Source organism: Xenopus tropicalis, chromosome 5 (assembly GCF_000004195.4).
Source record: "Xenopus tropicalis strain Nigerian chromosome 5, UCB_Xtro_10.0, whole genome shotgun sequence".
NCBI classification, from domain to species: Eukaryota; Metazoa; Chordata; class Amphibia; order Anura; family Pipidae; genus Xenopus; species Xenopus tropicalis.
In genome coordinates this window covers 86,424,621-86,438,963 of record NC_030681.2, presented here as the reverse complement: position 1 = coordinate 86,438,963, position 14,343 = coordinate 86,424,621, and the positions used below count along the sequence as shown (strand labels likewise).

Below are 14,343 nucleotides of genomic sequence, written 5' to 3'. Positions count from 1 at the left end.
CTATTTTTCATGTAATGCAGAAGGGCAGACAATTTCCTACTTTACTTAAAACATAGCATTCCATTGGCTCTACCTGGAGCTTTTAATTATTAAAAGCGTGCTTGGGTTTTCTCACTAGTTAGAACTCTGTTGAAACTGCCAAAGGTATCTAGAAGTTTGCCAACTTTATTGCATTTTCTTTAAGAAAAAATTCTTCTTGTCTTTAATATATCCTACCATTGGTAAACAACTGCTTTACTACAATTTATTCACACAACTAACTATATGGCCCTTCAACATTAAGAAAAACGGACTATGACTTAACCAAGATCTGTGGGTATATTTCACCAGGTCAGGCAGGTCAGTTGTTTGAGCTTATCCTTCTGTGGTACAGTACAACATTTTAAAGGTGCAGACACTTGTTTTTTTTATTGTGTACTTAAGTAAATAAATCATTTAATTAATTTGTGGTTTTAAAGGTTTTTCAGTTTGTAAGCGCACAAAAATTAAACTTTTTTTGTTTTCCTACCCTATTTTAATACATTTGTGCTTTTATTTGTATCATTTACACCTATATTATTTTTATGGGAATCCCTGTCATGAGCAAAGGGGACCCTAAACAAAGACTGGACCTCTTTTGATTTCCTCTATCTAGTAATGAGATATACCCTCACTAATAATGTAAGGTGGCTGTCAGGTTTAAATGCTACAGGGCAGATTTATCAAAGTGTGAAATTAGAGCTACAGAAAAGTTCACTCACTCATTATTTATTTTTATGGGATTTTTAGAAGAGTATTTATCAATGGGCGAAAGTTCTCCATTTGATAAATACACTTTTAAAAAACCCACAGGAAGGAGATGAGTGGATTTTACTGTGGTGAGCTCCAATTTCACATCCCTTAATGTCAGGACCGTATGCAAGCACAAATAGTATTTTAAAAGAAAACTATACTCCCAGAATGAAGAGTTAACCAACAGATAGTTTATATCATGTTAAGTGACCTATTAAAGAATCTTGCTAAACTGGAATATATATCACTAAATATTGCCATTTTACATCCTTTCCCTTGATCCACCATTTAGTGATGGGCTGTGTGCTCCCTCAGAGATCACATGACTACAATGATGCAGCTCTAACTGTAACAGGAAGAAGTCTGGGAGTAAAAGGCTGACACGTATGTGTGCCTTGGCTTGTTTGTGTGCACTGTGAATCCTATGATCCCAGGAGGTGGCCCTTAATTCTTAAAATGGTGATTTTCTATGTAGGAGCACTCAATAGCACATACTACTAAAAAGTACATTTTTATGCAAATAGTTTATTTAGATGAAGCAGGGTTTTACATATGAGCTGGTTTATGTGATATATTTTTATAGAGACCTACATTGTTTGGAGGTATCATTTTCCTTTTAGGCCCATTAACTTGAAAGTGATACGTAAAACAAGCTCTTTCCTCAGACAAGTTTTCAATACAAATCTTTATTTTTCAGCTTGCTACCATTACTTTGTGGTGTATGAGGTGAAATAAACTGATCAGTTCAAGACTTTAAAACAAATGTGATGCATAATTAAATAAAGTATTCACCAGGTCTGAGATATTTTATTAAATTGATGGGTAAGGCAAGGGAATAGGTATCACAAGTGTTTTGATAGTTAGTAGCTGCTAATAGTTAGCTGGTTCAGGTAGGTGGTGGGTAATGTTAGGTGGCAAAATGGGTAAGGCAGAACATCAGAGCAGGAGAAGACTCAATGGCCTTTGTACTCCATAGTTGTGATGTGAGCACATGACCACGTTACTGCTTCCATAAATGTTCAGACAAACATATTTAGATACAGTAAACTTATCCAATAATACTTTAACATACAGTTGGTGAACAACCTTAATCTGAAGCATTATACAAACTGATGAAATAAACATTTTCTGGCTACAAATTATCACACTGCAGAGGTTTAATAATATTTATATGTGCTAGTAGAACCAGTTAACTGAATTCATTCCACAACTTTGCCCTTCTCACATCTTTTAAAAAGCAAGTGTTATGTTGCAAAAACAAAAAAAAAAAAACCTGCTTTACAGTCTAACAAAATAACATATGTATGGATGGAAAAAGCACTCACAATTCTGCTGGCCAAATGATAATTTTCCATCTCTGTACCATAAATTTGAAATAGATAAGGCCAGAGGCTAAGACTATGACAGTGGCAAGAAATGTTTACTTATGGTTATTAGGAGAAATAAAAGTTATTGTAAAGTAAAATGAATGGCTAGCAAGAGCAGAGACCCCGACTATTATTCATTTCAGCATTTACACATATGTCGCAGACTGTCTGTTTATATTACAATAGGTCAAGAAGATGTAAAACTCTGTTTAATGAAAACAATCCATTAACACAAAATGTGACTTTTACACACAAGGTTCATCCATCATACTAGATCAGCACAGATAATCACTGAAAATATACAAAGTACAAAAATAAAGTTTCACTTTTTTAATATGTCAAAATTTGAATTTGGATTTAAAATGAGTGAAACTTGACAAAGGTGAAACTATACAGTTCAAACAATATATATAGGAGTTATCTTGTTCAAACAATGTCTTAAGAAAAGTATTTTTAAATTAAAGCTTAACAAGGATCTATTAAATAATAAAAAAGGAGAAGACAAAATAAGAGGAAAATGTAACTTTTGTTTCAAGATCAGCATATCTGTAGGAAAAAAGAAGAAGAATTGGATGTGCTATGATTCTGTGGTGCGCACTGAAGCATCCCCTAAAGCACCTACTGGGTTCTCTAAAATTTCAGATAAATCCAAGGTCAGAAAAATATTCCTCTCTTGGGAAGAAGTCAGATTTGTATTAACAAGAGAGCTTAATAGAATTCGTCAGTGTGCAAAATGCTGTCTTTTTCTGTTATAATTCACAAATTAATAATATGGGATCATGCTTTGCAGTTTCCCCATCCTGCCAGGTTTGAGCAATTCCTCTCTGCTTAAAAGAAATGTCATTTTTCAGTTAACTAGCGTGGTATTTTCGGGGGAGGTGGCGGCATGAGCTCAGCATCTGGATCCAATGGGTTTTTTCGACTCTGCCTCTGAATCCCTGCTGTGCATCTATCAATTAATTCAAACAGGATTTCCTTAGTTACGGGATTTCGGATACTATTGCACACAGCTAAGGAGAAAAAGAAAATGGGTGAAAAAACAAATTAAACATTTATATAAAAGTGCATGTCCACAATACAGTAGAACCCCCATTTTATGTTTCTAAGGGGACCAGGAAAAAAAAAAATCATGTACAATATGGAAAAAATTTAAAATCAGACACACTTTTTAAACCAACTTATTCTTCACATGCTCAAAGTATATAAGCACCAGGGACGGGCCAAGCCGACTGAACACCATAGGCAACCCAGTCGTCCACCGGGGGATGGGGAGTCATTGCCCCCAGCGCGTAATAACAACCGACAGGGGCAATGAGAAGGGAGCGCGAGCAAGGGGTAGGCAGGAGAGATTCCACCCTGGCGCCCCCTAATCGTTGTGTTCAAGACAGGTGCCTCTTCTGCCTACCACTAGTTCTGGCCCTGATAAGCACAGAATTATGTTTTACTTTGATATACAATATTTACTGTTGATGATAAGGGTTAAAAAGTGCAGCATTAATATCACACTATGGGGGGGGGGGCAGTATGTGTAAGACTGTAAGGGCTCTGGAACACGGGGGAGATTAGTCGCCCGCGACAAAACTCCCTGTTCGCGGGCGACTAATCTCCCCGAGTTGCCTACCCCCGCCATCCCGCCGGCGAACATGTAAGTCGCCGGCGGGATGGCACACGCGGCGGGGCGATTTCAGGAAATCGCCGAAAAAGACTCGCGATTTGCGCCGTTTAACATTTGGTTTGCGCATAAACAGTGGACTACCCCATGTATGAAAATATTAAGGATGATTATTCAGTGACTGCTTAACTCCTCTCTGGGTTCTGTGGACTGGGTTTGCCCCACTTCTATTTAAAGGGGTGGTTCATCCCAAAGTTAACATTTAGTATGTTATAGAATGCCCTATTCCCATCATCTTTGTAAATGGTCTTCATTAATTATTATTATAGTTTTTGTATTATTTGATTTCCTTTTTTACATCTTCCCAGTTTTCAAATAGGAGTCACTGTCCCTGGCAGACAAAAACTATTCGTCCGTGAGCTGCCTGGTTGCTAAGGTAAACAAGACCCTGGCAACTAGATAAAAGAAATTTCAAGTTATCTTATATTGTCAATGTCTATGTTATACTTATAGTTAATTTAAAGGTAAACGGCACCTCTAAAGGGGAACTTAACATCCCTAAACAAATGTATATAAGATTACTGAGTGGTATTTTTTTTTTTTTACCATGTTAGTTGTTAGTTAGTTAGTTTACACTGCTATTCTGTCTGGCCAGCAGTCAGGAGGTAAGTTATTCCTGTTCAGCTCATTTAACCTAAAAGTTGACAGTGAGCGATAGAACTGAGCATGGAAGCATTGTTTCACCCAGTAGTAATGTAACCATTTACTTGACAGCAAAACAGAACAGCCAGGTTTCCTGCAGTTGCAAATTCATTATATTAGCAGTGTAAAACTGCTCATGTTATGAAAAACTAAAAGGAAAAGATTAAGGTAAACTGCTAAAGTGCTCAGAAGTGCAATTTTACATTTATTTGTTATGTGTTTCGTCCCCTTTAAGCAATTACTTGATATCAATTGTTAGATTTGGTGGACATTTTTTGTAACTGTTAAAAGAAAGAACCTCTAAGTAATGTTATAAACTTTAAAGACAGACTCACCATGTACTTAAGCTTTAATTCATGGCTGCACATTGTATGAGACAAATATTGTTGCGGTAAGACAGTTATTAACACTCTCTGGCACCTATGACATACTGGGGCTAGTAATTCAGAGCAGCCTTAGGCTCTTAGCAGAAGATATTGTTTATATCATAATTGTGGTTGTTTGAGGTTTTGAGAATTCCCTATGGGGGAAAAATACTTTCTAATATCTACCATTAAACATGTATGCAAAACAATAGGTCTGTACTCACCCAGAGCCGTGTCATAAGAATTTGGAAAACTTTTATCAACTCTTTGTCGCATGAAAACCCATCTGTTGTTCTCGAACTTACACTCAATGATTTTGTTCTCATATTGTTTTAGATCTTTTGTTACCTATGTAAAAACAAGTAAATAAATTAAAACCAAACAAACAAAAAAAAAAAGTGTTAGGATCACTAGGGAGTGGACAAAAGCCCAGGGTACTTCTCCTCTGAGCAAAGTGACAAACTCCTTTGAACATGTATATAGTGCGCATGTGGTCAGATGGAAGGAATGCCTAGCAAACTGGAACAATAAAGAGGAACAGTGCTTAGTGGTAATGTACGTCTGGGCTGTTGCCTTGGCCAAAAGAGCTTACAATCGAAAATTATATGAAGCTCTTGGTTATGCACCTACTATTAACAAGTCCAAAGACCCTGAAGCTACTGTTTACAGGGTTAAAATGTATGTAAAAATTTGAATATAAACAAATGCAATAAATGTCATGCAAAAGAATGCATTACTAGAATCGCCCCCTGGCCAGTAAAATATATGCTTGGGACAAGTAGGAACTTTCATCACAGAGGCTTGTCCCCAAAACTATAATTTTTATACAGTACAGTCTCAAGGAGAACTAAATAAATGCTTCTAGAAAGTTGTTGGGCAGGAATTCAATAAGATACTAGACAATCTTCTGGCTTTAAAGAATCATTTGTATCCCAGCGAAGGAAAAGCACTTGGAAGATTTTTGGAGGAAAATGGCAATTAAGCTGGCTGACATGGGAGGTGAGGCAGTGGTAAAAAACAAAGATGCCAAAAATCAGGAGATTAAATGATACACAAACCTATATGAAATTAAGTTGAACCTATGAAGACATTTTTAGGATGGTTAAAATATTTACTGTTGTCAGTAAACATGTGATATTGGTTTCTATTTAATCTACCTACTGATAGATTTATTTATCTGCCCAGAATAAATAAATGAAACAAAAACAAGCACAGTATATGCAATAATATGTATATGAAATGGGAGCTGTTGCTAAATAAATGATAGTCGATAACCCATATAGTCTTTAAAAAGAAAAAAAAAAAAAAAAGAGAGATGAGGCAATGCGTAAATGCACTCAAATAATGAACTTTGAGAAGTTTAATACTATCATGAAAATAGGGGAGAAAATGAACAGCATTTTCAAATAGTTTTTATGAAATGCAGATTACTGCTCTGAAAATTCCTCATTTAAATGTGTGATATGAGATGAATACAAAAAGGGCAAAGTACTGCAAAAGATAAAACCATCACATTAGCTTTTCCTATGCCCCCAGGCTGCAGGGTTATAAAGCCTTTATTAGTTACTGAGATAAAGACTACTGATCATACCTAATTTTCTGTTATTTAGAAAGCTAGAATCCACAGACTGTAAGAAAGTTGAATAGATCCATTTCTTTGTACAAATACAAAAAATAAATATATCTTTTCAAAAAATGTTTAATTAAATAGATTACTGTTGAAACTATTGAATTAAATGAAACAATATTTATTGTTTTGCAGTAGAAATTTCCTTTTTTTCAACATGGTCATCTTTAGGCAGTTTTTTTTCAGCTGGCAGAGTGCCCAAAACTGCCCCTGCTAACCCATACTCACTTGGATGGTAAACATCTGACAGCCCCAGTCAGGTGCTTTTCTATTGGCTGAAATATGCTAGTGGAGAAAATGCCTTGTGTGCCATCAGCCTTAAAGAACATGTAAGGCTAATGCCACACGAGGCGTAGGGCTGAAATTTTCGGCAAGCGGATAAACGCTTGCCGGAAAATCAGCCCTACGCCTGCTACTTGTGCCTGCACCCGAATGAATGGGATACGCTCGGGTGCAGGCACATGTAGCCGATATACGCAAGAAAACGCGAGACTTTGCATTCTCACGCGTTTTCGTGCGTATATCGGCTACATGTGCCTGCACCCGAGTGTATCCCATTCATTCGGGTGCAGGCACAAGTAGCAGGCGTAGGGCTGATTTTTCGGCAAGCGTTTTTCCGCTTGCCGAAAAAATCAGCCCTACGCCGCGTGTGGCATCAGCCTAAAGCCTACACTTGCCTACAATGTATATCAGTTTGGCACGTTTCCCCCACCCAAATGGCATTATTTGTACTGCATATATCCCCTCCGTTTGCCAGCACCATCACATTTTCCGACAGCAAATAGCAGCTTTCACCTGGTGGCCATTTTCCCTCTGATACATAATTGGATACATTTAAATCTGCAAACAGCACACACACACACACACTTATTCAGCATACAATTCATCAAGAATACAGGCTCACACAGGCAGAACTGTCTTTGATAAAAGTACTGCTTTGTTTGAGCTGCGCTCAGGAGAGAAAGCTAGGAGAAAACATTTGAAGCAGAAAGCTAGAGCTGAGTTTCTATGGGAACTAGCAATGCCATCTTTTCACTGGCTGCCAGACTGGGGGGCATGTTTAGTAATCTGAGCATGCCCACAAGCCAGAAACCAAAACAAATTCCTGAGGGAGAGGGCCGAGTGGGTTACAGGAGGAGAAGCAAATCTAAATGATTAAGGGGATGTTGCAGCCTTACTATTAACCTCTGGACACCCAGAGTGGCAGGTATTGAAAGATTTCAAAGACGCTGTTCACTGTTCACTAATTACATTTTTGTGTGTGGGGTTTACATGTCCTTTAAGGCAAGATATTGTCTCTTTTGTTACATTCAAAAGGGTCGACATGATGGTAGCAGGAATTCTGGACTTCTTAGTTGTACTGATTTCTATTAGAGGTCAATAATTGATTTTTCACAACAAAAATAATTATCTGGTATGAAAAATGGTCTTTGAGCACTTTGGTGTATCCAACAGCATCACTGGCCTCCATTATGTGGGGGAGGGGAAACTAACCAAACCTGCAACACAGGATTTCATCCCACTGAAATGACATGTCAAAATTTGTATGGACAACCCACACTGGGAATTTAAATTATCCTAATTTGGTTGTGGATGAGATTTTTTTCAATACTATTTATTAAAAATACTCAGCACCTTAGAATAAGTTCTAAGCAGTGTGCCTTCTACATAGACCCTCATGTAATCTTATATTGGTTGATTTCTAACTTTATAGTTTTGTGAGAGCTAAAATGGAACATTATGGGGGAATACCGTTACATCTGCCTTCTAAACAGGAGTTAAATTAAAAAGCCTGAAATAAATAATCAGGAGCAGTGAAGGCTCATAATCACACTGCAAAAAACTAGGGCTGATTTACTTAATAACACAGGTGTTAAATTGCACCAGTGCAGTTACCAATAGCAGCCAATCAGCAATTAGCTTTGATCAGACAAGTAGGAAAATGAATGCAGAGGTTCCTTAATTGTTCCTACAGGCACCTGCACTTGGGCAGTTTAGCATCAATGTTTGTAAGAGTAAAGAAACCGATACTCATATAATACTTCTAGTTCCTGATATACATTACCAATACCCTTCAGATTATTTTCATGTATACTGATACATTACTCTGATTTATTACTGCTTGAACATTATGTATTTGGAAACAAACTGAGCCAGGTTCTAGTATTTTAAGTGAATATAAACAGACAAGTTATGGGGATCCAAATTACGGAAAGATCCCTTATGCAGAAAACCCCAGGTCCCAAGCATTCTGGATAACAGGTCCCATACCTGTACCAGTTAGTAGCTTTTACCTACTCATTATTACTTACTTCACATGTAACCTAATATAAGAAATTACAGAAACGTGTTTTTAGGATTATAAATACCTAAGTATCACTTCTACAATTTGGGGATATATTATCCATAATGTCTAGGGTTTTTCTGAATAAGGAATCTTTCTAGCTAATATATTTCTAAATATGAGTGCGCCAGTCTCATAAATATTCGTCTATCAGCAGTGTACCAGTACAGGTATGGGACCTGTTATCCAGAATGCTGGGGACCCAGGGTTTTCTGGATAAGGGATCTTCCTGTGATTTGGATCTCCATAACTTATGTCAGCTAAAAATCATTTAAATATTGAATAAGCCCAATAGGCTTGTTTTGCCTCCAATAAGGATTAATTATATCGTAGCTGGTATAAGTGCAAGGTACTTATTACTTACTTTTTACTTTTGTACTTATATGTTTTATTATTATAACGGGTTTCCAGATAAGGGATCCCATTCCTGTACCAAGGTGGACTAAAATAATAATCGAAAAACAAAGCAAAACAAACAAGAAAAAAAGAAAGAAAAAAAAAAAGTAAAAAGGAGCAAACACCCTTTTTAATTTTTTGTTTTTTTTATTTATTTTTTATCACTTGTATCTCTCCATTACTACCCTAAGAATAGGTAAATGGGGTAAATCAAGTGGCCCACAACAGACCCCTCACACAAAACAAGCCTCCCAAAGTAAGATAAGTTAAGACTTTCTTCATAAACCATTTGAGGCTATAGACCTATCTCTCCAGATTCTGAAGCAGATAATCCTGCTCAACCAGATGACCTAGAAGAATCCCCATTAAAAGTAAAACAACAACAATAATTCTGGTGTATGAGATTATATACTCAGTTAACAGCCTTAATCTTTGTAAATTGCTGAACAAGCATTGATGGGGCTTCCAGTTTCAAATATAAATAAATATACTTAAGCTGACCATGCACGCAGTAATTATTGTACAAAACAAGTAAAAGGCAAGCGATTAAAGCCCTAACATTTGGCACCACCCAGTGATTTTTACATTTCCTTCTCCTTTAAGAGCTCAAGCTTTCCTTAATTTATTGGTACTATAACGTAACTTTGTGCGCAAAAAAGAAAGATAAATATATTGGATTGTTATTAGGAGAAAACAGCACCAGCCCGGGGTACCTGCAGCGCTTCCTCCTTCCTATTTGCGCTGCTGGCAAATGTCCGGGACAGGAGCATGTGCAGTAGATGTTCAAAGTTCGGCTTTTCACTCTACTGCGCATGCGAGCGCAGCGAACAAGGAAGTGATTGCTGCTACCCCGGGCTGGTGCTGTTCTCTCCCTACAGGGGCACCAGCCCGGGGTAAAAGGTAACATTTTGGCACCCCCAAGTGACTTAGAATTTCCTTCTCCTTTAACAGAAAACAGAAGCGGCCTGGGGAAAATGCAGACTTTCTTGTTTCTTTTCTGACAAAAGAAGATCGCTTGGTCACAGATATGGTGCAGTTGTCTCCTAACAGAAGCACTGGCCTGTGGTATAAGGAAAGTGATTACAATCACTGGGGTTTGCCTAACATTTTGGCACCCCTCAGTGATTATCACTTTCCTTCTCTTTTAATAGCCGAGTAGACATGTTTTTTTTACATTTGTGGGATAGAATACATGTATGCACAGTCATAAAAATTAGACTATTATGTTAATTATAAGTATGAGAAAAAACACCAACGCACAGCATAAAAACAGGGGATGAAGTTGGCTTGCACCCTAGAACTTGATCTATAGTAGTCAGCAACTGTGTAGGTAGTTAGTCATACTGCGTAAGAATTCATCACTTCACACTTCTAAAAATAACACACTTGGTTTTGGAACCATAAGATACTGTAACTAGAATGCTTATTAAGCTGCAATAATTTTTAGCCAATCACTGTCATTTTGTTTAAATGAAAGATGGGATAACTTTTTTCAACTAGTCAGAGTGGAAAGATACAGTCAGGAGCAGAACAATGCTAAAGATAGTCACATATAGGTCAGGTTGTAAATAGAGGTGGGGGCAGAGTCATCCATTGCTCATGCACTGATCTGAATCCAGTTACTACTCACACACTAGTAGAATTACAATTTATAAAAGCAAAACGAGTAACAAGTAAATCCAAGCTTCTGTAGCAGCTGTTTATGATATATACTGCCACTTATGTGAATCTGAATGTAGTGAGGGCATTCGCTATATGTAGTCTAATTAAGCACAATGATGTAAAAAGAATAATTTACTATAGCAATTCCCAGAAGAGCATAAGTGATCTCTGAGCAGATCATAAAATATGAATCTACATAAATATTAGCAGCAAAAGGGTGTTAGTGGAGAGCTAAATGAAAGCTAATTCTTGATTAAAAATGAAAATAAATGCATTATCCATTCTTTCAACAGAAAAGCAAATATACAATTATACTTAGTGGTTGCTTTTAAGAGGTGGATTTTTAGATGGGTGAAATAGGCTGAACTACACATGAGCATACCAAAGTTCCATAAGGTTAAGACGTCATCCTTAAGAAAACTGAATCTGTCCGATATTAGTTACACCTATGACATGACCACTTTTGCGGCCCAACATTTTTGTCAGGCTCCTTTTACATAAATAAAAATGTTTTTAATATTTTCTAAATATATTACATGAATGGCCACTGCACAGTTCCTTGGAGCACCCTGGCTTCTAAACAAAGGGCCTATTCAATCCCCAAGAATAAATTCAAGCTCGGCTTGCATGAACATTGTCAATGAAGTGATTCATGATAAACATACTAAAGGCTGGAGATTACTGTGCTAAACTTTGAGCACATTTTAGTAACCATGGCTAAAAATGTTGGTGACATCTGTTATTAGATTGATAGCTTGTACGCTTACAATGCAAACAAAACTTAACAAAGCATACTGAAAATACATTTCAAATTTATATAATATGGAGTAATCTATAATTACAGAATAGTTTTAGTTGCTATGGTGTCTCAATAGCCCCAGTGATCGAAAATTACAAAATAGGAAATTTCGGGGGCCATATGAGGAAACACAATGGTCTCTATGGCATACCCACAGAATGTTACAAGTTTCATAAATTAACAATTCCAGTCTCGTAAAATTGTTTATTTCAATTTTATTAATGCATCAAATGGGCTTCTGAACAAATTATGTGGAATGCCCATTACAAGCCCATTACCAAATACTGAAAGCCAGTATTAGAAACAAACAATACACCTCACTCCCTTTTGTGGTACAGGTATGGGATCCGTTATCCGGAAACCTGTTATCCAAAAAGCTCCAAATTACGGAACGACCGTCTCCCATAGACTCCATTTTAATCAAATAATTCAGAATTTTAAAAATGATTTCCTTTTTCCCTGTAGTAATAAAACAGTACCTTGTCTTTGGCTCCAGCTAAGATATAATTACCCCTTATTGGATGCTAAACAATCCTATTGGGTTTTTTAATGTTTTATTGATTTTTAGTAGACTTAAGGTATAGAGATCCAAATTACAGAAAGACCCCTTATCCGGAATACCCTTGGTCCCGAGCATTCTGGATAATGGGTCCTATACCTGTACAATGTTGCAACAAAATTAAAAACAGCACATTGGGTTGCTTTACAAGTTCATACTCTCTACATTGTAGAGCTCACGAGGAACTCAACCTATTCTGAAAGATCAAAAATATACATGTAAGGCAACCTCTTTTTTGGTTAATGTGGTCTTGGCATGGAACCATCCAGACCACCAAATAATTGTACTACAGTGTAATCTTAAATTGCCCCAACATCAAAGTATAACCAACCCACATTAAGTATTAGATCAAATATATGGTAGAAATTATCAAATTATTGTTGCTAGTAGTCATCACCACACTAAGTACCTTTATCTTTTACTGGGTGCACCTCCCCCCATGTTCACATCACAGGACTCACAAATTCTTCAAACACTTCAAACCAAAATCTTCATTTAATTAAAATGCCTTTATTTGTTAAATGGCACAGACCAGTACAGAGACATTTTCAGGTCAAGCTTGAAAAACAGTGGACCTGAAACATTGCTGTACTGGTCTGTTCCACTAGACAAATAAAGACATTTTGAATTATATAAGGATTGTGGTTTCATTTGCTATCCAGATTCCAGAGAAATTATCAAATAGTAAAGTAATTTGCCATTACTTCAGAATAAATACAAGCTGCCAAACAAAAAATAATTGCATTTTTCCGATTTAGGCATGTAATCGCTACTCCGTTTCAGGGTGTGTATCTAAACGCTTTTCCTAAGCCCAAAGAACACAAAGCCTACACTCCTTAGCTTATATTTGGGCTCTTTACCCAATGGAGGCAGGGGCATTCCATTTTAGACTGAGAAAATATAGAAAGATCATTTGATGGCTGCCAGAGATAAACTAATTCAATTTAAATATCTCAGTAGACTATATATACCATACAGTGGTAGACTCTTATATACCATACAGATTGAACAGTCTACAACTTACACAGACTTATGCCTAAAATGTCACCATTATACACATGATATAGTCATGGTCTAAAATTCCCTGAAAATTATGCATGAACATTTTTTAAATACATCTATTCAACTAAATGTTGCGGTGATGGTATTCAATTAGGTGCTAGATCAGGGCCAAACAAGAGCCTTCTAAAACTTATGCTAGCAAATGCATTACCCTGAAATGGAAATATTAATGAAAGGTTTTAATTAACCATACAATTAACCATACAGTTCCCAAAAAAGGGACTGATAAATTTTCAAAATCTAGTCACTCTGCTTTGAACACATCCAGTATTGTACCAAAACAATCACCAAGGACATGTTTTGTTACAATGCTTTTATTGTTTATGATTTACACTTTACTGTTACTCTTATAAAGTTGGTATACTATTTTATACACAAAATTACAGAGGGGCAAGTTAATTGTGTCTTTGTGATGTGTATTTGCTTTGTAACACACATGTAAAGTCTTTCCTGACTTCAGTGTTAAAATCAGTGGCATAACTACCCTATGCCAGGCCCCGTCAAAAAAATCTCCAGAGGGGCCTGGTACACACAGCCAACAGCCCCCTCCCCCCCATATCTGCCTGTCCTACTCATGTCCCCCAATCCCCACCAGCTTGTGCCGTCCACTTGCTTTTAGGTAGGAGAGTGGGGGCAGACAGCCAGGTAATATACTTTCTGCAACTATAGAGAAAACAGACACAGTGGGTCTGCTTCCTCTATAGTTACGCTATTGGTTTAAATGCTAATTAATCTGCTTTTTTAAAATTATGGACACCAGATAAAACATGAGAAAGTAACTACCGTATTTTCCGGCGTATAAGACGACCCCCGACTATACGCCGGAAAATACGGCTTGTATGATAACAGGCAGAGGCAGGAAAGAAATTGCGGGGCTTCTCCGAGGGTACCCTCAAATCAGAAAGCCTGAAGGACTGGCGGCACAGAGATACCCGGAGCTGCAGAGTATGTGTATCCCCGCCCCCCAGCGCGTCTCCCTGCGTAGCGCGTCTCCCTGTGTAGCGCGTCTCCCTGCGTAGCGCGTCTCCCAGCGTAGCGCGTCTCCCTGCGTAGCGCGTCTCCCAGCATAGCGCGTCT

General features: G+C 37.3%; 1 protein-coding gene across 1 annotated transcript in view; it reads right to left on the bottom strand.

Annotated features, from left to right (window-relative positions):
- Nucleotides 1–1,558: 1,558 nt before the first annotated feature.
- Nucleotides 1,559–14,343, bottom strand: part of rngtt (RNA guanylyltransferase and 5'-phosphatase) — a 148,558-nt gene continuing 135,773 nt past the window's right edge. The window contains 2 exon segments of the mRNA NM_001001222.1: nt 1,559–3,148; nt 5,042–5,165. Of these exon segments, the coding sequence (NP_001001222.1) occupies nt 2,994–3,148; nt 5,042–5,165 (279 nt within the window). The 3' untranslated portion in view covers nt 1,559–2,993.